Below are 27,022 nucleotides of genomic sequence, written 5' to 3'. Positions count from 1 at the left end.
TCCATTGGGTTGGGTCCTGGCCATGGGTTGATCCTATCTCATGCGTGACCTGCCCAAGTTGAGATGGGGTTGCATACTAACAAAGTGTTGTGTGCACCCCACCATGATGTACAATTTTGATCCATTTTGTTAGCTCATTTTATGGCTTGAGCCCAAAAATAAGGTAGATCCAGATCTCAGGTGAAACACGCCACGAAAACAGTGGTGCCTAAACCCAACCATTAAAAACTTAATAAGACCCAACGCAATGTTTATTTGCTATCTAATTTAATTTGTTACCCAATGCCATGTTTATTTGCTATCTAATTTGTTGATTAGGTCATAAAACCTGAACAATGGAAACAAATATCAGCTTGATCCAAAACTTCAGTGCGCTATAAGTTTTTAATGATGAGAGTGGCCCCAATAATTTTTTAATGGTGGGCGTTTAACCATGATTGTTTTTAGTGGTGTGGTACATCTGTGATTTGGATGTCTATTTTTAGATTTGAATCTGCCTCATTTTTTTTAGTTTGCTTCCAAAAGTGAGCTGGCAAAATGGATGAATGGCCTGGATAAAACACATACTTACAATTGGAGCTCACAGAGTTTTTCCAGCATTGAGGGACGTTGGACTGCTTACTGAGTAACTCGGTAACTCAGTAGCCAGCGTACTAAGTAAACACATTGTAGAGCCCACCGTGACGTATTTGTTGTATCCACTGAGTCCATTATTTTTTCAGCTCATGTTAAGAAATGAGCCTAAAATCGAAGCATATACTAAGCTCAAGTGGATCACACCACAAGAAACATTTGGAATTGAATGCTTGTCGTTGGAAACCTTTTGGTGTAATTTTTCCATTTTTCTTTTTAATGTGTTTTTTATTATATATATATATATATATATATATATATATATATATATATATATATATATATATATATATATATATATATATATATATATATTTTTCTCTTCATCCATGTCTGTGTGACTTTTAGGGCTATACACGAATCGGGCTAGCCCGGTTAACTCGCACGACTAGGCCCGAAAAAGCTCGACTCGGCTTGACCCGGAACTAAGTTTGGGTTGGGACGACTATTTTCTTCGGCCTGTAACTGAGTTTGGGCCGAGTTCGGATAGGTCCCAGTTTGGCCCGAAACCTGACTCGACCTAGCCCGACTCGGTCAAGTGGTGTGTGTGTGTGTGTGTGTGTGTGTGTGTGTGTATTTCAAAACCTGAAACCCGACTGGACCTGGCCCGACTTAGTCAAGTGGTGTGTGTGTGTGTGTGTGTGTGTGTGTGTGTGTGTGTGTGTATAGAGGGAAAAGGTACTATGCGCTCGACCTCACGAGTCCGTCCCATGAGGTCGAGCTGTGTGGGTCCCACCGTGATGCGTTTCGAACATCTAACCCATTAGTCAGATGCACCATTCCATCGTGGGCCTAGGTCTCAAAAATCAAGTCAATCCATGACTTGTGTGGGCCACACCACATACAGAAGTGGGGAGGGGCTGTGCACCATTAAAACATTCATAATCAGTTTTTAGGGCCCACCGAGATGTGGTTTGCAAATCCAGCCTATCCATTATGTGTGTCACACTTGCATGAGGGTTCAGACCAAGTTTCAGCAGCATTCAAAACTCAGGTATGCTTTTATATGTTTTAACGGTGTTTCACATGATTTTAGATGGTATGGCCCACCTGAGTTCCATATACGGCTGATTTTTGGGATATCCCATAATTTAGAGAGTACCCATTAAATGCACGGTGTTGATGGTCGACACAAATCACGGTGGGGCGCACAAAGCTCAACCTCACGGGAGCTAATCATGAGGTCGAGCGCATAGTACCTTTTCCCATATATATATTTATATATATATATATATATATATATATATATATATATATATATATATATATATAGATATATTCAAACAATAATAAATTAAGAAATATAAAATAACACATTTGGGATAGTTCACTGTCCATCTTTGAAGTGACAGTGACTCATCCACCTTACAGACGTATAATTTGAACGGCATAGGTTCATTCAAATACAAAAAGGAATTATAATGTCCTGACTAGTTAGATTTTATGTGGAGTCTATAGTTCAACTATGTAAACCGTTGAGCGAGGACCTTGTAATGGGATACGGATTACCTGCCAAAGTCTTTCCCATGAACTTGTTATAAGGTCTGAAATTGGCCCGAACTCACCCATTTGCTAATCGGGCCGAGTTCAGGCTGGACATGTTAGCCCGATGACCGGGCTGGGCCAGGTTCAGGCTGGGTTTAGTGGGTGACTGGGCCAGGCCGGGTTGAGCCTAGTTCGACTCGGATAGTTTTGTGGACACCCTAACGTTCTGAAAAGATTGGAAGAAATAAAAATCATTGTGGCCCAAGGAAGGTTTCAACGGTTGACTGTTTCTCCTCGTGTGGTTTACTTAGAGCTTTCAATGCACTACGAATGTGATCATAATTTAAAATGAACTGAAAAAAATGGATGGACGGCGTGGATAAGACACATACATCAAGGTGGGCCCCGCATAGTTTGCTCAATCCGCAGTCCGCGTCCCGAATCGATGATCAAGCTGTCCGTTTGCAGGGTTTTTCTGGCGTTTGAGATTGCAGAACCGATGGACAGTGTGGATAAATTATTACAAGAGGCCCACTGTCACGGCCTCACCTAATTGGGCCCGATTCAAAAGCAAGAAAAAAGAAGCTTGTAACCCTAGCAAACAGAGAGAGGCGCACAGCAATTGCAGAGAGAGAGAGAGAGAGCTGATTGCAGGTAGGTTGTTGGTGCATTTCTTCCCCTTCCCGGCCCCCAACGGAAGAACCCCAACGGAAGAATGTCGACTGCCGCTCCTGCTTTTAGCGGGAACTTGAAGGTCTGCTTCTCTCTCCCTCTCTAAATTTTCTCCTTTTGCTTCGTCCCTTTTATTTTGAATTTACTTCTATTTATATTTGAAAATAAATCACATTTTTGTTGGAAATCTCCATTTTCACCCTTCATTTCACTTTCAAAGAGTGATGATCAAGTGTGGATCAACCACACTGGATTGGACCCCACAACCGGCCGATCAAGTGTGGATCCCACTGCTGGTTTCACCTTTTGATCAGGATTGGACGGTGATGATTGGACGGCCAGCTCACAGCTTTAGCGGCCTTCTTTATTGTGCTTGATTTTGCTCGGTTATTATTATTATTATTATTTTCTTTTGAAAGGTTGATTTTGGTCGGTTATGCCCGAGTAATCCTGACAATGTCAAGATGGAACCTACTTCACCCAACAAGAGTGTAATTCTACTGTGCTTGTGAGATAGCTTACCAGATGTTTGTACATTTTACTGAATCATTGAAGTGGGTCCTTTTAGCATTTCGAATTACAAATTATGTCACACGTTGTATGATTTTTTCTTTTTTCTTTTTTCTTTTCGGATTTACTTAAAATATCGAAAAATCTGAAAATGATAATAAATTAGGAAAATTTTAAAACTCAACCATCATCCATTTCCCATCAATATGCACCAAGAAAAGTAATAAATGTCATGATATGGGCAATTGAGAACTTGTATACGTTGCACATATTGTGATAGTATTAAAGGATTCTTGTCTTTCCTTTATGTTTTGTCTTCCAAGAAATTTACCTTAAAGAATATATGAGAGTCCTTCAATAATTTTATGTTTCTTGAGTGTAGAATCAACGTTGGAAAAATTGGCATTCGATTCTGTTGACCAAAGAAAATTTTATTGCTTTGTTTTAGGTTTTTGAATATTGGAATCTCCAACTCTCTCTTCTCTGTCAAAGGAAAAAAGGGATTTTTAATAGGGGAGGGCCTTTTATATGTTTTAAAAGCAAAAGCATAAAGAACAAGAATAAAAAAAAATGTATAAACAAAATGAAAAGATCGATTTTTATGTAGTTTTGGGCTCTGTTTGCACAATCGATAAATTATTGCACAAATCATATGACTTGATGCAATAATCGTACCATTCATACGATTCTGTTGCAATAAATTGGGATTTGCATTTGAACCTACAAGGTGTTAATGCAAACTCCGAAAGTGGAAGCAAATAGATAAAAGAAAAGAAGAAAGAGATTATGGGGAAGGACCTAACAATCCTCTAGTTGAATGCTAGAGACCACAAATGCAAGACTATGAGTAAGCTTAATAGTCTTCTAGTCTTAAACTAGAGATCACTTCCCCCTTCAACAACTACCATAGGGAAAATAAGAAATTTTTATAAAAGAGAATATCATTCAAGTATCTTATTCCATAGGCCTAAGCTTTTTTATAACGAATTCTTACAATCTACAATAAAATATGTGGAATCTAAAAATAGAATTCCTAGCTAGCAAGGATCTGAAAAGTAAGAAACTACCTAAATAAGAAAGCACTTAAATAAGAAAGTACTTAAATAAAAAATTGTAAGATTACTTCGTGCCTAATATAAAGATATCAAAGGAAATTTCCTAATATAAAGATTTAAAAGAAAAGAAAAGTAAAGATATTTCCTAATGTAGAGATTTGAAAGAAAAAGAAAGTAGGGATTCCCTGAAAAGGGAAAGTGGGCCCTTTCTTGTGCATACGTGCCGAGCGTGCATGCGTGGGATGTGGGGCGATTGCATCAATCGTACTCTATGGTTAGCAATTTCATATTGCAAATATTTTGACAACACTACCTTTTAGATTCTTTAAAGAGGAATGCTAAGCAAGCTGCAATGCATGTGATGATTGGTTGATCGTCCTCCCAGGACCGTTATTGAGTTGCCATATCCCTAAATTGCCCCTACACATTATTATGACTATGGGCCATATCAAGTGTTTTGATCTCCTAGTGGGGAGTAAGCCTCCAAAACTTTGATATTTTTTCTTATTGCAATAACCAAGCTATATGGAATCTATAATAAGCAAAAATTCCTATTAACCCTAAACCTCACTCTTACCATACAAAACCTTCTCAAGTAGCTATGTTCCTAACCCAACTCGACCACATTAATTACCACATGTGAATAGTTGGATTGAGACAACTAAATTCATTCCTTCGAAAAAAAAAGTGTTCGAAAATCTCTCAGATGGTGGATTTCACAAGTTACAAAATCCTTCTAACTAGCAAATCGCACTTCAAGACTCCCGCTCCTGCTTCCTGGCTATTTATACATGCGAACATTCTGAAATATATGGTTCTTCACCCCCACACCCTAATTTATTGCTACTTTAATTCACACTTTATGCATCGATTACACATGGATGCTCGATCAACTGTCAACATGATTAGATGTAGGCATCCATGTTTATAAAAAGGGCTAGACTATGGGATGTGTTCCTCATCTGTATTAAAATGGGGGGGGGGGGGGGAAGTTGTTCTTCTTCTTTCCTTTTCCTTGGTCTAGGGTGTGGGCTCTCCTTTATAATTTTGGGCTGCATACCCTTGGTGGGTAATAAATTCTAGGTTGCACGCAGAGATCCCCTCATCTACTATCAAGAATAAACAAACTGCCTCAGCTCGAAAAAAAAAAGAGGTGATTATGATATTATTTCTGTGTAATTTTCGGGCTTATATGCATACTGTATTTAGCAATGTAATGAAAAGGGTAGGTAACTCTCAGGAATGTTCCAAATGGGAGTTTGCCTGACCTACAAAACATTAGGACTATCCTTTATCGTCATCATCATTGTCATCGTCGTTGTCATCATTGTCATCATCATCATCATGCACTTCAGTAAGAGAAAACTTATTGAGAGCCTTGAGTTTTGCTTGTTTTTCATTCTATGTCCATTATATGTAACTCGAGTAGCCACAGACAATTTTTCCTAAGTAATTAGTCATAAGAGAGTTGAGAACTCGGACATTTAAAAGGACATTTGAAGGGATATGGAACATATTCAAGGGATTTAGTTTTTCGGCAAAGGCCCGTGCTTATCAACCTATGGCTCAGATTTGCCTACTCCCCATCATGACTGGTGACTATTTTTGCCATTTTGATTTTTTCATGCAAGTAGCCCTCAAGATCTCTCCCTCCTTGCATCTTGCCCTTATCCACCACTATGTGTGTAAGCTGCAACCTCTCTCCTCCCTCTATTTCTTTCTCTGTGTCTAGCTGCACTCTCTTTCTCTCTCTGCATGCAAGTCGCACCCACTTTCTCTCTCTACGTGCTGCCCACATCCTTCCCTACAGATCTCTCTCTCTCTCTCTCTCTCTCTCTCTCTCTCTCAAAACCATCCTCTCTCCATGTGTGTTGCATGTGCCATTGCCCACTAGTTTTAATAACTGAATATTTTGTGGTTTATTCATGATTTTTCTTATACAATCATGCAATTTTGTAATTTCTCTTCTTCTTTTGAAAAGAGTGAGTTTTGCTGCTATGCTTTTACATATCTCAAGTTCAAAGATATCATGGATTTGTCTGATCCGATCTGATTGAATTTATTGACTCGATTTTCATTGAAGAACGCCCTCCTTATCTTTCTATGCGTGTTTTATGTAGAAAGCGCTTGCTGGCCTTCGACGAATCAATTTGGAGGGTCTAAGATGGCGTGTATTTGATGCAAAAGGCCAGGTTAAGATGCATTCTCTTTGCTGAGCTTGTACCTTTTCTTTCTTGAAATTTACAATTAAATCATTTGCGGAAAACAATAAGTTGACCTCGCTTACACTGGCACTGTTTTTTAATAGATCCTGGGAAGATTGGCATCTCAAATATCTACTGTAATTCAAGGCAAGGATAAACCAACATACACCCCATACCGTGAAGATGGTGATATGTGCATTGTGCTCAATGCGAAAGATGTCTGTGTCACAGGGAGAAAGCTAACTAATAAGTTTTATCGTTGGCATACTGGGCAAGTGACGACACTCATTTTCTGCTTTTTGCTGATTGAAACTGTTCAGTCGTTATGCTTCTTAGTATTTCTTTGACTTGATGTTGAATTATATTAGCTTATAGGTATATTGGCCACCTTAAGGAGAGGAGTTTAAAGGATCAGTTAGCAAAAGATCCAACAGAAGTCATCCGCAAAGCTGTTCTACGCATGCTTCCGCGAAACAAACTGCGTGATGTAAGCTGTATTTCTGTTTCTTTGTTTGTACCTAATTCTAGAATTGGCATACTGTGTGGCACCCAGTAGGCTGTCTTTGGTTCTTCATACTTTGTTTTCAATAGGGCTGTAAATAGGCCGGGCCGTGCCTTGGCATAATCAAAGTTTTGAATAGGGCCACCCTAATTATCCATATGTTTTGAACTTGCGTATGTTCATACAGTATTCAATCCTGCTAGTTTAACTTTAAACTATATAGGGATCCTTTTTTTTTTTTTTCAGTTGGCCACTTTGGCCTTTGCAATTTCTCATCCTTAGCTCATGCAATCTCTCCACTATTTTAATTTTTCTTGTTGGCTGACTCAACATTTTAATTTATTTAATGAGCGTGGTATTTTGATAATAGTTTGTGTTTATGTTAGCTTCACATTTATTGTGGTAGAGGCCTCTAGGGTTCTCATTTCTTGTACGGAGTAATTATCAAATTACCTTGGTGTATGAAGCTTTCTCCCAAGATGTTGGATGAGTCATACTAGCATTGAACGAATGCCCATTTGTGCTTGTTAATGTCAGAAGTTTTTCGACTAGAAAGAATAGAAATTTGAGCTTTTTAAATTTTCTTTCTTGGGATCATTTGGTCTCTTGCCAAGTTGCCATTCCTATACTCATACATTGATTTGAAGCCTGGTTTATTGGCTTGCAGGTTTTTATTTTTATGTGGTTTGAGCCTTATGTATCTTTAAGTGCTCAATCTACCAATTTTGTATTGGGCTTATTTAGATTTATACATATTCTCTTCACCAAGTTCTATCATCAAATTGCATATCTTGTCTATATTTTTATATTATGTAAAACATATCTAAAGTGCATTAAAGATCCTCTATGTGTGAATGGCGAGACGCATATGATTGGAGGTGTGTGAGAAAATCTTTCTAAAATTGGTGAGCTTGGCTAGACGATGGAGGAAGCTTGAGACAGGGGAATCAAGTAGACAAGGGGAGGAAGCTGGAGCTTGGAAGAGAGGAGGCAAGGATGTACATATAGTGTGCGGCTGGGGAAGAGGAGCTGAGAGAGGTAGGGGAAATGGCTTGAGGGTACAACGATCGAGAATTGGGTTTGGGAGGGAGAGAACAAAGAGGGGAAAGGGGTCGCAGAAGAAGTTCGGGGAAGGAATGGGGGCTTTCAAAGATGGGTGAGGGAGCGGGAGGGGAATGGGATAACAACTGGCTCAGGTGCTGGAGCAGGTGCCTTCGAGGGGGTGGTTGGGGCAAAGGCTTTCTTGGTGCCAATATGTCCTTGATAGAGGGTTAGATCGAACCTCTAAAGGAGGACACATATCACACCTTCTTGCTGGACTTTTTATATTCGATGGGGAGAGGCTCAATTCTCTCATGTGTGAGTCTCCTCGGGTCAACCATGTGAATCCACTTGCTATTTCGACGCGTGTGGAGAAGCACTTAACCTTTCACATGTGAGGAATTCACTCCTCTTGAGTCCTTTCCAGAGACCCTGATTCATTGGTGCTGGTCGTGTTCAAGGAAAATGCTGGAGTTGAAGTTGGAGCAGTGACAAACCAGGTTGCCTCCACTCCAATGCTATGTTTGGCAAGGGCGGGTATCAGGTGGTTTCTCCCTTCAGAGGTGGCGGTGGATCTGCTATGCATGTTGGAGGAGGATGTTTATGGTTGTATGCCGATGGAGGCTGTAAGGTCAGGGAACTAAATGGTGGTGGTGCAACAAGACGGGGATAATGAGGAAGCAACAATAATGTTGTTTCAGTAGATGTCATTTGAAGAAGCAGCTCTAGTGGAAGTGTTTGATGTCTCCCCTATTTAAATATTTGACAGTGAAGGGGTAGCAGAGAAAGTTATGTCTGGTTCAACAATTGGAAATTTCAAGGTGCTCTTGGAAGGTTAGGAAGGTGAACATATTTCAATGGCTAGGGGCATGAAGTGGGTCAGAGATGCTTCAACGTGACCATATTTTCGTTTGAAAATAATGACAGAAGGATCACTCATAGCATGTGAGAGTTTTCAAAGTGGGTGGATTGCGATGAAATGGTGGACTTTGTTAATGGGGGATGTAAGATTTACATGGTCCAATTGCCAAGAAAGGGCTATAATGACTAGAATTAATAGGTTCTTGGTTTCAGTAGAGTAGGTTGATAAGTTTCCATTTGCACGTCAATGGGGCTTTCAAAGCCAACTTCAGACCATTGTCCAATTTTGTTGGAGATGGATGAGGAGGAGAATTGGGGCCCTAGACCTTTCTAGTTTGATTTTATGTGGTTAGAGGTGGAGGGTTTCTTGGATTTGGTTAGGAAGTGGTGGAGCTCCTTGGCGCTTGAAGGTAATGCGAGGTTTAGACTGTCAGAAGGTAACACTGCTAAAAGAAAATTTTGAGGTATGGAAGGAGGTTTGGGAGAGCTGAGATAATATTCTCAATTGAACTCCGGCTATAGACATTAAAGAAGAGGTAATCTCTGAAGAGGAAATACGGAGCGCATAAACCTAACCAAAGAGCATGCCAACTGCCTTAAGGAGGAGGAGATCAAATGGAGGTGGAAGTCTAGAGCAGTTTGGCTTTAGGAGAGTGATAAAAATACAAAATTCCTCGATAGCGTTGTGAGTGCTCAAGCCAAGAACAATGAGATTGATAGTGTTATGGTGGAGGGTAGAGGAGGAGCAAGTTTGTGAGGTTGTTGTCCATTATTATAAGGACTAGCTTATTGGGGAAGTTTGAAAGAGGCTGCGGTTAAACAATCTAAAATTCGCTCAGGTTTCGGATGCATATGTTGTGCTTTTGGAGAGGTTGTTTTCTGAAGATGAAGTGCAGTCAGCAGTGGATTCTTTCAGTAGGGATGAGGCCCCAGGCCCAAATGGGTTCCTAATCACCTTCTTCCAAATTTTTTAGGATGTCAATGTCGTCAAATCAGATGTGATGGGATTTATGTTGGAAATCGATTAGAGGGATTGTCTATTATCAAATTTAGATGCCTACTTGATTGTTAAAATTCTAAAGGTGGATGGCGCAAACTGCTTAAAAGATTTCAAGCCTATGAGCTTGATTGGAGGTCTGTACAAGATCCTAGCTAAGACACTTGCATCTAGATTCAAGCTGGTTCTAGTAAGGGTCATATCCAATGTTTAAGGGGTGTTTATGGCGGGTAGACAAATCATAGATAGTGCCCTTATTGCACATAATGCAAGACGCTCGGTACAAATACGAAAGAAAATGTATTATCACCAAATTGGATATAGAGAAGGCCTATGATCACGTGGATTGGGCATTTTTGGAATACATGCTAAGGAGGCTAGGGCATGGGTAAAGGTGGAGAAAATGAATGCAGTAGTGTGTTCGATTGGCGACTTTTTTAGTGTTAGTCGATGAATCTCCTGAAGGGTTCTTTAAGGCGACGAGGGGTTTGCGACAGGGTGATTGTTCTCCTTGTTTTTGTTTGTGGTTGTGGTGGAGGCCCTTAGTAGAATATTGGATAATGGTTAAGCGGATAACTTGATTCACGGCTTTGGGGTGGCGGATTTGGGGTTCCAAATGTCTCTTCTTTAGTTTGCAGACAACATGATCCTATTTTAGGAAGCAGATTAGTTATGGTGGACAATTTGAGGAAAGTAGTTAGGTGGTTTGAAGCAGTCTTCGGCCTGAAAATCAATATTTTTAAGTGAGCTATTGGGGGAACTTGCTAAAAGAAGAGGCTGAGGATTTTGCTTGAGTCTTTGGATGCAATGCCAGGTCCTTTCCCCCTTCATTTCTGGGTCTTTTGCTTTACATTGGTAAGTCAATTAAGCACCTCTGGGTTAGGGTCATTGAGAGAATGGAGATGAAGCTCTGCAGGTGGAAGTCACGGTATTTGTCTTTAGGGGGTTGGATTACCCTAATCAAAGCAGCCTTTTCCAGTATGTTTCTTTACTTTATGTTGCTTTTCAAGTGTCCTAAGTTGGTGTTGCATGAGATCGAAAGGTTGCGGCGGGAGTTTTTGTGGAGGGACATGAGAAGCGGAAATTCCATCTTCTTAAATGGGATGCGTTGTACAAGCCGTATGATGAAGGGTGTGCGGGGATTAAGGAGGTGTAAGGTGTTAACCTAGCCTTACTAGGCAAATGGTTAAGGACATTTGGGATGGAGGAAGGAAGTTTTTGGCGTGAGGTGGTTGTGGGAAAGTATGGTTGTCAAGAGGGAGGGTGGAGGTTTTAAAAAAAAATCCTCTCTTTATATGGGGTTAGGATCATGGAAGGCAGTCTCAAATACGGTTGGGAGGCTTTGGGAGGGGGTTTGCTTCTCGATTAGGAACGGGGAGACGATTTGCTTTTGGGAGGATGTGCAGATTAGGAAAAGCTCGTGGTCGGATTTCCCCAACCTAGCTAGCTTGCCCCCAGAGGCTAATATTCTAGTAGCAAGCTGCTTCTCTTATTGTGGTGGGGTGGTTATTTGGACGCCACCATGCTGAAGGTATTTGTGAGATGAGGAAGTGGAGTTGGTGAGGCAGCTGGGAAAGCTTAAAGGCTGCCATCTAGTCTTTAGGGGAAAAGCACTCCTTGGTGTAGAAAAATGACAAGCCAGGAAGGTTCATAGTTGGATCCTTAAACAACATGATTTGGAAGTGTCCGAGGGATGATCGGGAAGTTCACATACATGACCAAGGTGTGGTCTTATGGGGCCTCTCCTAGAGTGGTGGCATTTGCGTGGCTTGTGGGGAAGAAGGTTCTCAACATTGATAATTTGCAAAAAAGGTCAATGGTGCTTCCTAACAAATGTGTCGTGTATGGACATCGAAGAATCAATTAACCACTTGTTCATTCATTGCCCTTTCGATCGGAAGGTTTGGGACAGTTTCCTTGGTTTCTTTATAGTGGAGTAGGTTTTCTCTAGGTCTATAGAAGACCACCTTATGGCTTGGCACGCCGAAGGTGTAGGGAAGGGTGGGTGAGCGGTTTGGTGGTTGGTTTGCTTGGCTGTCCTTTGGGGGCTATGGACTGCATGGTTCTGAATGTTGGTATCGGTCGGTGTATTGGCCTGACGGAAAAATGATATGATACAATGTCGCATATCGATATTGGGGCCATATTGGTTAGAATTTTATTTTTTTTTAGAGCAAAAAAATATGGAAAAATGTTTGAAAAATAAGAAAAATGAGATGTCCAAGATTGTTAGGATGGTTAGGATCATTGGATTGAGGTGAATTTTGAGAGAGATGGGTAATTAAAGCACACGATTGATGGTCAAATCACTGATCGGACCATTTCTAGTATGATCAATGTGGACCATCCATTTTTCCAATACTAGTAAGATGGTTAGCTGAAGTGATTTTGAGAAGGATGGGCAATCGAGGTGGGCTTCACATGATTGCCAGTCCAAATAATGATTGTACTGGAATAGTATAATTAACATAGACCATTCATTTTCCACTTCATCAATAGCATGGCTAGGATTGTTTGATCAAAGCAAATTTTGAGAGGGATGGCCAATCAATGGTGGGACCACATGGTGGACAGTCCATATGAATTTTCATCTTACATATGTGGCCTATTTATGAATGCACCATTTAAGTGGGCCGCTCATGTTCATGTTGAGCCGATATGTGCAACTTTTAACACGTGAATCCACTAATTTAATCTCTTTTAGCATCTTAAGAAGAGTTCCACAATTTCATCATCCAAACACAAAATATATGATTCCATTCAACTTTAGATTTCTCATCCAAACATTATTAACCCGACTTTAGTTTTTGGAAGTGTTCTTATTGTAACTGTACTTCCAAGGATCTTGGCTTCCCCTTGGTCCAATTTATGAGCATTCAAACAACCACTTTTTCCTAAATAAGACATCTAGGATTATATAGCTAAGGATGGTGTTAGAAGTGTTTATACCAAATTTCGTACGGATCAAATGGACGGTGTCAATGTTGCTACATGGCAAAGAAGATATTTGAGAAGGCAAATAACATGAGGCTAGGGATCTGCTCGTCTCGGGACATTTTTGGTATTATAGCTCTCTCGGATAAAGATGGATGGTTGTCCCAGTCACGTCAGCTTCTAAGTGCACATTCAAAGACAAGATCATAGTCGATAAAGTGTAATCGCTTTTTTCCCAGCTGGTTTCACATGATGGAGCCACGTGGATGGACGATTATTCTCTCATCTTTCTCCCCGAAGCCTATAAATACCAGAAGCAAATCTGAGAGGAAGATCTGTAACTCAACAACAAACACAACTATCAATCTAGCACAACATTGTGTATCTAGGCTTAGTTTCTCCTTGCTTAGTAGCAGCGGACCTTTAGAGTAGAATTAGGTTCAGTCTGTCTCTGTGTATCTGTAGGACCGACTTAGGTGGTAGCTAGTAGTTGTAATTCCCTTCCATATGTGCTTGTGTGCCAGATTTGAAAGAAGACATAGTTTAGGAACTCGTCTGCCTATGCTTATATGCTGGGCCGACCATAGATTGTAATTCTCGGCATTGCCTCAGCTTCGCTCATCAGCATGTTGCTTTTGGAAGCATCCATCTGCTCTTAGCTGGCATGCAATTCCTCATTGTGGTAATACATTCGCATCTTTCCCAACCGCGTCCATCTCTTTTCCTTGTTCATTTTGACCATACAACTGCTGCACCTTTGCAAGTCCTTGGATTTCCAAGGCAAAAAAGAGTTCATTTGGAGGAAGAGTCCCAACATCCGCCAATCGCTTGAGTAATGAGCGCACGACAATTGGCCGAATAGACGAACAGTTGAGCCACGACCGAGCTATGCTCTATCTTGACGCCAAGGGTCAGTGGTCATGGTTTGAATCGGACCCAATCGGTTCTGGCATGCTCGCAACCCTCGCATATGTTCTGCACAGCCGAATTCAAGGACCAACAAGAAGGGTGTTTTTTTAAAAAAAATAAAAATAAAAATTATTATTTAGAAATCATTATCACCACCACCACCACCATTTAAGCCTTGTCCCAACCAAGTGTGGTTGACCATCTATTTGTATTGGGAATTCATTCCCTCTTGTCTTGGTGTTATTTATTTATTGATAAAGTATTGTTACCCATGTGTAAAAAAAGAAAAAAAATTAAAAATCATGTAGACGCTATTTGCTCTCACATGCTAAGGGTATATATATATATATATATATATATATATATATATATATATTATAAGTATTCAGAATTGAAGCTTCCCCTCTCTACTTTAGGGTCATGATTTGTGCATCTAAAATGCAATCAAGTATGACTTCTGCTAACACATGAGCTCAAATGAACTACCACAATTTGTGACCTAAAAATGAACCAATACCCAAAGCTAAGTTTATGTTAACTTATCATCATGTCAATTGGAGCAAGGCAGTGTCATTTTTTTAAGATGATTTTTTTTTTTATACAATATTGAAGATACTTTGAAATCCTGAAAGCTCAACAATATGACATGACATGACTCGAAGACTCAGGCAGGTCTTTATGGAGTCGTGAATATCAAGAGCTCAACAATATGCTATTGAGTATTTAATGTTTGTGTTCACTGTTCACAAGTCTTTAATATTTCAAAAAAAAAAAGTCTTTAATGTTTTAAAAGATAGCTCGGACAAGGATGAGGATGATGGTTATGATAGTATTTACGAGACTTTGCAAGTTGAGTCAAGCTTTGGCTAGTCTTGATGAGTGTTAACCTGACAGGGTTGGGGTCAGATTGATTCCCCCCTCCTAGTTTATGAACTATGAAATTGAATGGTTCTGCTACTTTTCATGAAATTGTTATATAGACTAAGACACTCTTGCGAAAGGATATTGATATTGTACATTGCCTCAACATTGATACAGGTCAGAAGTGAGGTTTAGTTTGTTTAAAGAGAAGTTGGTAGTTTAGTGTCCTGATTTACTAATGAAATTACATAAAAGTCCAGACATTTCTAGTGCCACCCATTCTATGTTGCATATGTTGTCCAGGTCCCTAATCAGGGTTGGTGCCTGTTGTGCTGCTGTATCTTGCTTCAAAGTATATTCACAGATCAATTGGTACTAACTTTCATTTGCAAAGCATTTCATTGTTGTGAGTAAACACCCTTCGGAAGAACCAATGAGGTCGTCCTGCTAAGACAACATAATAAAGGGGTTGAAAACTTGAAAACCGTTTGAGACTTGGTGAAGCCTGAGTCCAAGTTGACATGAAACTCAATTTGAGTTTTTCAGGCCTCAAAATCATGTAGATTTTTTTTAAAAAAATTTAATTATATATATTTTTTGACTAACCAATTGAGTTTTGCAAATACCATGTTGAGTTATATATATATATATATTTGAGGACTTGTTAAAATTCTAAAACGGCAATGAACTTGGTGGAGTGCTCAGAAGTCAGAAATGACAGTTTTATGGAGAGAAGATGGTTATTACCAGATACCGCTTCTTAAGCATGAGACTTTCATGCTCTTGTTTAGAATTATTCATAGCCCTTCAAAAAAATAAAAAATAAAAAATAGCATGAGACTTTCATCAATTTTGTTTGGAACAAACATGTGGAGACATAAGATGCAAGATCTTTGCCAGAATTTCGGAAGAAATTTTGCTAATCCCATGTGTAGATTTGAGCCATTACAGTGTAACCATGTGCAGGATCAGGTATGGCTGTCAATGGGCTGAACTGGCCTGTCAGACTTTCAGGCCCAGATCACTTGGTTTGGGCTGTTTCAATGCTTCTAGGCCCATCTCACTTCATGTTGGGTGGTTCCATTGGACTTCCAGGCGCAGTTCACTTTAGGCTGGGCTGTTCTGTTGCGCTACCAGGCCCAGCTCACTTCAAGCTGGGCTTCAGCTGGAATGCTATGCGTAAGGGTTGGGCCCAGGCCCAAAATTTAAGCCTGTTTAATGACCTGGCCGGGCATAGGTTTTGTTTAAGAGCCATTCAGCCTTCCCCAAGCCTGGCCTGGCCCTGCCTGTTTAAGGTTTCAAGTGCATTTTCTGTCATATATCATGCATGATCGGGCAAGTTAACGAGCAGCCCAGATCTTGCGCAAAATTGGGCAGCCAGGCTCAGGCTCAGGCCGTGCATAATCATCACAGGCTGGGCTCTTCTTCATTTTTTATTTTATTTTATTTTATTTTTTTAAAATCTTGGCCATGGGTTTCATTTTGCTGGCTGGACTCGGGTCTTTTTGTTTTGGTCCGTCATGGGCCCAGGTCAGGCTCAGGCCTATGATTTACTTCACAGGCCAGGCTTGGACAGACCTCAGCCTGGCCCATTGATAGCCCTAGATCCAAGCATCCATTGGGTGGTTACCGATGTGTATTTGCCTGGCCCAAGAATCAGTTCAGTTCATTCACCAGGCGCATGTGGCTGTTGAATGTTGGTATGTCGTTTTCTGATACAGGCCAACCCAATGGTAGACCATCCTGTTTTTGGCTGGAATGGACGGCTTGGATTCCATGCATATATATCATGTTGGCATTGGAAACTTATAGAAGAGCTGGGATTTACAACATGCGGAATTAACAAACTTCTATTGGTACATGTGGGTTGTGGTACTAGCATCTTTTCTTGTGGGTGCAGGACCGAGACCGAAAGCTGAGGATATTTACAGGCAGTGAGCATCCTTTCAGTGACCGATCAGTGGAACCGTATGTGATGCCTCCACGCAACGTACGGGAGATGCGACCCCGAGCAAGACGTGCACTCATTCGAGCTCAGAAGAAGGCAGAACAGGGTGCTAATAACACAAACAGGAAAAAGAGGGGCAAAGAGACAAGCGAAATGAGCGCATGAGAAAACAATTCATTGCATTTTGTGAGTGGTGACTGACCCCCCCAAAATCCTTCTTCATGTCTTTTTGGTTTTCTTATCAACTTTCTGAATAGTATGATGGGTTGGCTTATTCAAAATGAAAATTAGTATATGAAAATACATGTGGTTGATTCTCTTATGCTTGTAGTTTGTAAACCATAGATCGAGGGGTAGGGCTGTCAGTGGGCCATGCCCTGAGCGAACAACTTAAAATTTTAACGAGGCCCAGCCCAACTAGTACAACAAACCGGACCTGGCTGTGCCAATCCAACCCAGTCTGCTGACAGCCTTATTATCTATGTCATATATGGTATACATTCATGCCAATCCAAACTGTCAAATTTGTGGTCCCCATTTGGGATGCTCGGAGCCCAAAATTCTAGGGCATGTTTGATTTTTTAAAGTAAATGTAAATGCATTGCAAATGGGTAATCATTATTTCCTTTGGTAATTAACGCATTGTTCCCTGGGGTTGATTTTGAGTCCTTTTTTGAACGCTAAAATCGAGGATGCTGCCAAATATATGTGGGGCCCACTGTGATGTATGTGAATTATCCACACTGTCCATCCGTTATGCTAACTGAATTTAGGGCATGAGCCAAAAAATGAGGCAGATTCAAAGTCCAAGTGGACCACACCACAGAAAAAGGGAATTGAACACCCACTGTTAAAAACTTCTTGGGGCCACTGTTTACTTTGGTTTGGGCCACTTGAATGTTGGATCTGCCTCATTTTTCGGTTCATGCTCAAAATGTTCTGGACAAACAGATGGATGACGTGGATTTGTCATATACATCACGGTGGGGCCCACAAATTTAAGCCAATCCATTTAGACCATTTTTCAAAGCAGGAATAAGCTTATTTTCAAATTGGGCGAAATTGTTATAATTGGTTATTTACAAGTATTTACAGTGGATTTGAAAATCAAACAAGCCCCTAATGTTTGGACCAATGGTTGTCCAATTGATGCCATCAGATGACTGGTCATACTCAACTGGCAAACTTAGATTGTTTGTTAAGATCATCCAATGATTATCTCCTTAGCTTATGCACCTGCAATAGGGGCCATAACTTTGAACAAGTGTCACTTGTACGCGGATGATGATGATTGTCACAATTCAGTAGTACCCTGTCACATTGGAGTCAGTAGTTGCTCATATGCACTACCATAGACATGGGAGGTTCTTGATCCATACCATCCAAATTGTTGGCTCCAATTTTGAGTTGATGATGGTCCAAAAGTCACCAGAAGAACCTAATAGTGAATGGAGCCCGTTGAAATTGGCTTGTTCCCCTTTTTATTCATCAATTGAGGGCCAGCAATTGGATGTTGATGGTTGGCTGATCATAATCAATTTTGGGTGGTCCCCGTGTTGTGGAAGGCCACAATTTGGATGGTGTTGATTGAAATTCATGTATAATTCATTGCACCTTTCTCTGGTATCATATACATCCACTATTTGGACGGTGTAGAATGAGTGCATGTATGTGCAGCTGTACACCTGAGTTTGATCAACCATACTTTGCTAGGTTATCAAGTCATGTTAAAGAAATTGATGTTTGCTGAGGGTTGCTCCTAACAAATTAAAATGTCATGTATTTTACATTTGATTTACTCCCATCATGTAAGGCAGCAACATGTTGAGTGGAAAATGGAGAAATAGTAAAATGATAACGAGAGGGAGGAAAAAAATATCAAGAACTTTGTGTTGAATCTGCAGGTTACATGTTGCTTTTTTTTAATTCTTTGTGGTGGTAAGCACATGTTGCATTTTTTCAGTGGAAAAATGGAGAATTTGAGCACATGCAGAATAAAGAAAGGCGACGATACTTCTGTTGAACCTATTTTCATGTGGCTGATGAAATTAGCGTTGAAGTTCACCCCAGTGATTGTGTGGAATAGGGTTGGCCATAGAGGTACATGGGTGGTCATGATGTAGACGTGTTGTTATCATGTTAGCAATCTCAGCAGGATAGCGTTATTTGTTTTGAATCATATGGGAGCTCATCATGGAGCTGATATGACTACTACTAAAGGGCATATGTAAGAAATGACAAAATACTAATCATTATTCACTGATGGTATTAGGGACTGATTAGGGTTGGCCCTGCCTGCTTTTTGGTTGAAGTCTTGAGAGAAGCGCAGCGGCAACAGATTCAGGTGCCAGATTAGGGAAGTGTCTTTTAAAAAAGCTAGCTAGCATTTACGGCTAGTGAAAAGCCACATGGTTCCAAAGAACAGTTGGAATGAAGGACTGTGCAATTGAAGGGCAGGCCAAGGGCCACGTTCTGGGCTTGGGCATGAGTTCTATTAATAGCTTCAGCATTCATGAAGGCCTGATGGCCCAACCAGACCCAATATATTAAACACAATCAGTTTGGGTTGGGTCAGGAATTGGACAGTTGCTTAGCTTGTGGTTTGGAGTGGGGCTAAGAACAGGTATTTGCCCCAGACAAGTTGATGAGTCTGTTTAGACCCCCTTTTAGAATTAAATGTTAAAGGCTTGGTTTTGTTCTGAACATTAACCTCCTTCAATTAGCCATTTTTCACAGCCAAACCCAAAGCCCTGGCCTACCTCCTGTTTAGGGTTTCAAGTGGCACACTTAATAAACAACCCATATCTTGCAAATAAATGATGGCCTGGCTCAGGCTTGAGCCTCGAAAAATCTCACAATCGGGCTCTCAGGCCTGTTTGTTTTGGTCCGTCATTGCCTAGGCACGGGGCTTTGACAGACCTCGACCTGGCTCATTGACAGTCCTAGATTCAAGCACCCGTTGCGTGCTCACCATTGTGTATGCGCCTGGCCGAAGAATCAGGTCCCTCCAATCACCATGAGGAAGTGATAAAATAGACTTACATTAAGGAAAATGGATGGGCTCCCAAATATCTCGTCGTCGTTTGCAACGGTGAAATTCTTCTCTCACGAGAGTAGCCTTTCCTTTTCTTCCATGAGAGATGAGAGTGAAAATACATCGATTTTCTCTTTTCCACTGTTGAGGTCAAAATCTGGACCACCCTCTACTCAATGCTACGAACCTCGAACGGACCTTGGTCCTGCACAAAAAGGTGAGCAAAGGAGACCTTGACTTAAACAAGGTACCCTCTGATGTCTAAGTTAGGCTGGGGAATCTGGGTCTAATTTGCGTAATGTAAAGAGAGGGTACGAGATATTGCATTCTTGTTACAATGGGGTCCCCTAGTATTTAAACCTGTGGGTCGGGTGGATCGTGTCCATCAATCTCGGCATGATCTACTCAATCAAGTGGATATTGCAATCGTACTCCACAATCTTTGGATCGTGTAACGCATCGTGTCTTAATGGAGCGTATCTCCTGGCATGATCTTCGGCCACGTCCACATTCGAACCGGTTTCCCAGCTCGGTACTCGGAGTACCTTCATCCAAGTTTGGACTTCGTCCTATCTGAGTCCGCGGCTGAGCACTAGTAGTTAGGATTCATAGTCGAGTCATTGGGGTTGGAGTCTATTGAATGAAGACGAGGACGAGGACGAGAGCTCGACTCGGCCAATCTTTTTTTGATGAGGATGAGGACGAGGACGAGAGCTCAACTCGGCTGACCTTCTTCGGATGAGGACGAGGACGAGAGCTCGACTTGGCCAACCTTCTTCAGATGAGGATGAGGACGAGGACGAGAGCTCAACTCGGCCGACCTTCTTCAGATGAGGATGAGAATGAGGACGAGAGCTCAACTCGGCCAACCGTCTTCGGATGAGGACGAGAGATCATCTTGGCCGGCCTAGAGTCGTAGTTTAGAGGTCCGCTCGTGCCCGATGTGATGTTCTCCTTCCGAGGCCCTATTAATTGGTTTGGATGACTTGGGCCGACCCTGGTTGACCTTGCTAAGATTTTCCCATAACCGAAGCCCCCTACTCTCTTACTCCGAGTTCGGACTTAGAGAGTAAATGCCTGGGGAAACGGGATGACGCCTCCACATCTCTGCTCATGATGACGGTTGGGATGATTTGAGCACAATCACTGCGGCGATTACGCTTCGGGTTACGCGTGCAGTACGGCGGCTACGACTCTTCGGATTTCGACCTCTGAATGAAGGAAATGTGGCGACGGTTACGATTTGTAATTGGCCGAGCAGAGGAAACAATGCCACGAGCTCATAGAGAGGCGAGAGGCCGCCTGCGCCACAAATAGCTTTTAATGTCGATGAGACACGGACTCGAGCTTATCAACTCCCTCCACGTGTCCCCTGGTGACAGTGCCGAGCCACCTCGGCTTTGGGGACAGCTGTCTGTAATGATGACGCTGAGTGATGGGAGGGTTATATAAACCCCTCTCACTCTCATTTACATTCTCCTTCTCTTGCATTCTAACTCTCTCGCTTCATATTCCCTTGCTCTTTTCGAATCGCCTCTGCCGGAAAGTGATTTTTCCTCGCTGGATAAAGGGTTTCTGATAGCCGGAGAAGGGATTTCAGTCGGAGGAAGCTGCCAGAGTAGAGAGATTTTCTGCCGGAGCGAATCGCCTTTAGCGCAGTGAGTCCTCCAACATTTAGACTTTTTCTTTTACTATGTCAAGCAACTCTGATGAAGTTGAGGAGGTCCGAGGAGTAGAGGCCAACTCCGAACCGGGGACCACCGACTCAGGGCTCGGGGACTCTAAAGGTCCATTTGAGGTCATACCGCTTAACCCCTCAGCCCAGAGAACTGGGGGTCCAAGGATTGAAAACCGAGGCAAGAGGCTGAAGAGGGCACTTAGAGATCCTGCGGGACGATCGAAGGCAGGCCCATCGGGAGGCAGACCAAAGCCATTGCTCCCCGGGAGCTCGGTTCTGGTTGAGTTCGAGATGGCCCAGATTCGCGAAGACTACCAGATTCCAGATTCGGTGCACATCCTAGATCCTTCACCCACTAATCAAGCGGGTCTTCCTGCTGAGAGGGAGATTGCTATATTCACTGGCACCCTTCAATGCGGGCTTGAACTTCCCATCCATCAATTTGTGCACGAGCTTACTGCACAACTGAAAGTGGCCCCTGGCCAGGTGGCCTTGAATGCCTGGCGAATCTTAGTCTCCACATTCATCATCTGGCACTGGGTGAAGAATCAGAGGTTGACACTGGATGAGTTCTTGTATTTGTACATGGATAAGTACGACAGGAACGAGCCGTCCTGGTATTACTTCTCTACCAGACCCTCATGTATCCCGGGTTTGGTAACCCGACTCCCCACTTCCAACAAAGATTGGAAGGGGAAGTGGTTTTGGGCCTTAGGAGAGTGGGAGGCCCCGACCTCTGAGCTAGGCAGACTGCGGGCCCGGGTCTGTACCAAGTTTGCCAACCCAGGTCGAACACTTTTCATTCTGTCGCACACTGTATGTCTGACTTGTCTTTTTGTGTTCTGACTGGTGCTTTGCTTCTGCTTGTAGCCCAACCGAAAGAGGCTCCTAATCTCAATCATCTCCAACAGAACCAAGTAGCCAGAGCCAGAACACATTTGGTTTGAACTCATCAACGAGGAGAACCTAGTGTCGTCTGGTTTTAGCAGACTCCAGTCTACTCCCTTTGCTCTAGGTAAGCGGGGTAAGGGTCCTCGGAGATTTTTCGTAGTTCTTTTGTAGATTTCGCTTAGGTTGATTTTGTTTCTTTTTAGGTAGGAATGGAAGCAGGTAGCTTGAAAAGGAGGAGGCTGGTGGTGTCGTGCCCTTCGATGAGCGTGGTCCTCACTAATGAGCCGAGGACCAAGGTAACGCCAAAGAAGAGGAATACTTCCGAAGCCGAGCCTGCGTCAACTGAAGCTGCACTCGCCCTAGCCAAAGCCGTGCTTGTCCCAGCCTCGGCCCCTACCCCTGAAGCGAAAGATCGGAGGCCCTTGTCGGAGCCGAGCTTATCACCATCTCGACTTCAACTCCAGAGGGGCAAGCCTCTGAGGTTCCACTCTCATTCCTTACTGGCCCCCCTGGGATAGGGGGAGAAGTTGTCGAGGAGACTTCTAATGCTGACGCCCCCGCCCGTTCCACAGCCCGCCTCACTACTGCTAAGGTCAACTTTTTGGCCGGCAGAACCGACACCCTGGTCGGATACACTACCATGCCCGAGGCCGCAGCTCCGGCCTCCGAGGCCAGCGGAGTTGGACGAGCTGCCGAGCCCACTCTAAAGATCTTCCCTCCTAGTTACCACATGGCTTTGCTGAATGATTGAGCGGCCAAGCATGTACCAAAGTCAAGCATAGCCAGCACCCTCTCCAGCAACTACACCAAGTTCATGAATGACTACGCAGCGGTCTACTACTAGTCGCTACCGATGATGGTGGAGGTTAAGGAAAGGTTGAAGGAGATGGACCGACTCGAGGCAGAGAAGGCCGAGCTCGAGATAGAGAAGGCTGAGCTTGGAAGGCTTCTGGAGACTTCAGCTACCGAACGGGAGTAGTTGAAGAGGCCTGTGGATGAGGGCCGAACGAGGGAGCTAATGCTCCAGGGTGAGGTCAATCAACTCCAAGCTTGCTTGGATGTGGCCGACCCCGAAGTCGTGTGCCTGTGGGAGGTCCTTGAACGCCTGGAAGCCTCTATTGAACGCATGGAGGGGGAGAGCGCGCAGCTTGTGGAAGACCTCAAGAGGGAGGAGCGTAAAGCTATCGATGGGCTTATCCTGCAGAGGATAGTCCTCGAGGCTTGGGCTACTATGGAGCTGGAGAAGTAGTGAGGGGAGCTCGAGACTCAAGCGGCCTTACAAGCTGCCGTGACAGTGGTAGCTTACAAGGAGTTGTCGAAGAGGGCCGGAGAGTTAGATAAACTATATCTCTTCGGCTACAACACCGCCTTCGACACCTGCCTTGCTAAGGTCCGAAAGCTCCACCCGGGCATCGACCTCGATGCTCTTGCCGTTGACGAGGCCGAGGACTCTAAACCAATAGTAGTTGAGGAGCTCAAGAATGTCCCATGTTGTTGAAGCTGTAAGACCCGTATCCTAGTCCGTACTGTTTTCAAGACTCCCGCGGTCATCCCTGTCGAATTAGGGCAACCCTCGACTTGTAATCGGCATTTGCACGTGACCCTAAGTTGCATCCTGTATATCTATGTCCACTCGACCCGAGACCTGTACCCTAGCGAACGCGCCATCGCCGCGGTTCCAACGTCGCGTCTTGTGCATTGATGCGATACCTAGGCCAGGAGTTATGGGCCCGCGTTTATTTCGAAGAAAACCACGTGCATTTGTAAAACTCAAGAGAATCTCTACAAAATATTAAATCAATCCCATCAATAATCAAGTACAACACCCATATCTCTCTCACCCAAAAGTCAACCCTCATGTCATCTCTCCTTACACCACTATACCTCTCATCCCATCCCTCTTTCACACCCATCCCTCTCTCCTTACATCTCCCATCTTTCACTCATTCTCTACCATTTTTCCTAGTAACTAAGAGTGAAAAAGACTAAGGAGAGGAAAGCCAAGTGTGGCCCACTTCCTACCCCCTCATCTCTCATCCTAGCCCTTCAATCATCATCATCCTCCATCCAAGGGAGAGCTTAAGAACCAAGGATTCCAAGGGACTAAGAAGATACGGTGGGTGTTTATATGATTAGATTTATATTTTTTTATGATGGGCCAAGTGGGGCCTACCGATTGATGGTATGGATCCCATTTGGGACCCATCTTGATGTATGTATGGTAATCCTAGAGAGGCCCATAGTGGCTGGGTCCCTCCATCATCACGCTCTCTCTCTCTCTCTCTCTCTCTCTCTCTCTCTCTCTCTCTTTCCCGTCTTGTGGCCCACCATGATGTATTTTTTTATCCATGCCGTCCACCACGTGGACCACGTCGTTGTCCATCCAGGGGCCCACCTTATGGCCCGTTTTCGGGTGGGCCTGGACGAAGGAAAACACAAATGTCAAATGATCCAAAACGAATGGGCCATATCCACGTAGAACCCACTTGATGGAAAGCAGATTGGCTGGTCTACCGCACACCAGCTACATAACTGATGTATTTACGTCAGCAAGCGTGGGGCCCACATGATATATGTGTTATATCCCAACCGTACATCTGTGGGGCCCCCTCATGATATATATGTTTTATCCCTGCTATCCAGTTGGGTTGGACGGTGGGGCCCACTGGAATGTATGTGTGGCACCCACACGTGGGGTCAACAATGATCTAGACCGTCCGTCCACGCACTGGACGAGCAGCCATAGCTGATGTAGTGACGTCACTAAGTTCTATGGGACTCCACTATGATGTATGCTCTTCATCTATACCGTCCATTGTTGTTGGACACACCCTGATGTATTTGTTTCAGCCATGCCGTCCACCCATTTTCCTGGTGGGTGGGACCCACCCACACGTGCTACATGTGTGGGATGCGGCCCACCTTGATGAATGCATTCTCTATCCCCACCATCCATTTGATTAGGATAGTGAGATGACACCGTGATGTATGTGCTTTAAGCCACGCCATCCATCTGTCTTAGACGTGAGACCTAGCCACACATGTCACACGTGTGGGGGTGGGCCCCACCTTAGATGTATGTATTCTAGATTCACACCGTCCATTGGTAGGGACAGTGGATGCCGCGCCAGTAGCACCTAGCTACAGAGACGTCAACAACGTTCTATGTGGGCCCGATCATGCAGTAAGTGTTAAATCCAGACCGTCCATTTGATGATGTCAGCAAGCCGGGCCTGATCATGAGGAGTGTGTTATATACACACTGTCCATCGATTTTAAATCCAGACCGTCCATCTGTGCACCTACTGATAGCTGTTGTGTTGACTTCAGTAAGTTCCATGGCTCTGATCATGAGGTATATGTTATATCCTAATCATCCATCCAGCTGGGACGTGGCCCCCACTTCTGATATATGTGCCTTGCATCCGCATCGTCCAGTGATCTGGACAGTGGAAATCCACCTTAATGTATGTACCATGCCGTTCGGCATTACAGCGTGTTGGCGGGTGAGGCCCACCTTGATATATGTATTTTATATACACACCGTCCATCTGGACGGTGCTGTATGGGCCGACCATGATGTATGTGCTTTGCAGCAATGCCGTCTATCTATTTTGTGGGACGGTGAGCCCCTTGATGTATGCGTTCTATATCCAGCCGTCCATTTGTTTTATCGTGGGATGGGTGGGGCCCACTTGGAGGTATGTGTTGTATGCACCGCCCATCCATGCGGGGCCAGCCATGATGTATGGGTCTTATCCACACCGTCTGTCACTCTGGACGGGTGGGGCCCACCTTGTGATGTGTTATGTATTCACACCGTCCATTCATGTGGCCCCCACGTGATGTATGTGTTTGATCCTAGCTGTCCATCTAGTGGGGCCCATTTGGAATGTGCAGGGCCCACCCCAGTATGATGTATTTATGGCCCATTTGATGAGGCCCAATATGATGTATATGAGGCCCATTTGATGAGGCCCATATGAGGTATTTGTGGCCAATATGATGTATATGAGGTCCATTTGACGCGGCCCAATGTGATGTACTTAAGGCCTATGGGATGAGGCCCATTGTGATGTGATGAGGCCCATGTGATGCATCCCATTGATGTATATTGAGCCCATGTGATGAGGCCCATTATGATATATATGTGGCCCATGAGTGGGGCCTGATGTGTTGTATATGAGGCCCATATGATAAGGCCTGATGTGTTGTATATGAAACCCATGTGATGCGGCCCAGGGTGATGTATATGAGGTCCATTGTGACATGAGATGAGGCCCATTATGATGTATATTAGGCCCATGTGATGCAGCCCATTGTGATGTGTATTAGGCCCATGAGATGCGGCCCATTGAGATTGTATGTGGCCCATTATGATTGTATGTGGCCCTTTGTGATTGTATGAGGCCCTTTTCCCCATTGTAAGTTAGATTCTATGTTGGGCTGTACTCTAGGTGCAATGGTGGTTAAATCTCCATGTTGCAAACCTCCCTAGAGCCCATTATCAAGTCCATTTCCATCTTCTCTTATTGGGCTATCCCAAACCATTGGGCCCACCTTGATATTAGTGATACCCTTTGGATTACCCAAACCGTTGGGCCCCCATTGATGATGGTACCTTACACCATGCCTTATAGAATTACCCACACCTTGGAGCCCACCTTGTGTATATATTGGGCCCCATAGGGAAGTCCATTTTATTGTACGGTAGAGAGGGTAAGCAAGCCCACTTATTGTACTTAGACTTGGCTCTGGCCTCAGTGGGGGATATTGTGACGCTCTATCACTGTTCTACATGTGGGCG

At 43.3% G+C, this 27,022-nt stretch overlaps 1 protein-coding gene across 2 annotated transcripts; it reads left to right on the top strand.

Annotated features, from left to right (window-relative positions):
• Positions 1 to 2,682: 2,682 nt before the first annotated feature.
• Positions 2,683 to 18,871, top strand: LOC131246031 (uncharacterized). 2 transcript variants are annotated; one of them, XM_058245893.1, is made up of 6 exons: positions 2,683 to 2,872; positions 6,476 to 6,547; positions 6,664 to 6,830; positions 6,935 to 7,046; positions 16,565 to 16,798; positions 18,576 to 18,871. In XM_058245893.1, the coding sequence occupies exons 1-5, from the start codon at positions 2,834 to 2,836 to the stop codon at positions 16,775 to 16,777; spliced, it is 603 nt and encodes a 200-aa protein (XP_058101876.1). In that variant the 5' UTR covers positions 2,683 to 2,833; the 3' UTR covers positions 16,778 to 16,798; positions 18,576 to 18,871. The 2 variants fall into 2 exon arrangements, with proteins under 2 accessions (XP_058101876.1, XP_058101874.1); XM_058245891.1 differs by lacking the exon at positions 18,576 to 18,871 and having other exon boundaries at positions 2,689 to 2,872; positions 16,565 to 16,934.
• Positions 18,872 to 27,022: the final 8,151 nt, after the last annotated feature.

The sequence above is a fragment of the Magnolia sinica genome, chromosome 5 (genome assembly GCF_029962835.1).
Source record: "Magnolia sinica isolate HGM2019 chromosome 5, MsV1, whole genome shotgun sequence".
Taxonomy (NCBI): domain Eukaryota; kingdom Viridiplantae; phylum Streptophyta; class Magnoliopsida; order Magnoliales; family Magnoliaceae; genus Magnolia; species Magnolia sinica.
The sequence above is the reverse complement of the archived record's forward strand: the minus strand, read 5'-3'. Positions and strand labels throughout refer to the sequence as shown.

Coding starts and splice junctions, on each gene's coding strand:
- LOC131246031 (XM_058245893.1), top strand. CDS start 2,834: ATGTCGACTGCCGCTCCTGCTTTTAGCGGGAACTTGAAG. Junction 2,873..6,475: donor CTTTTAGCGGGAACTTGAAG/GTCTGCTTCTCT, acceptor TGTTTTATGTAG/AAAGCGCTTGCTGGCCTTCG. Junction 6,548..6,663: donor TATTTGATGCAAAAGGCCAG/GTTAAGATGCAT, acceptor GTTTTTTAATAG/ATCCTGGGAAGATTGGCATC.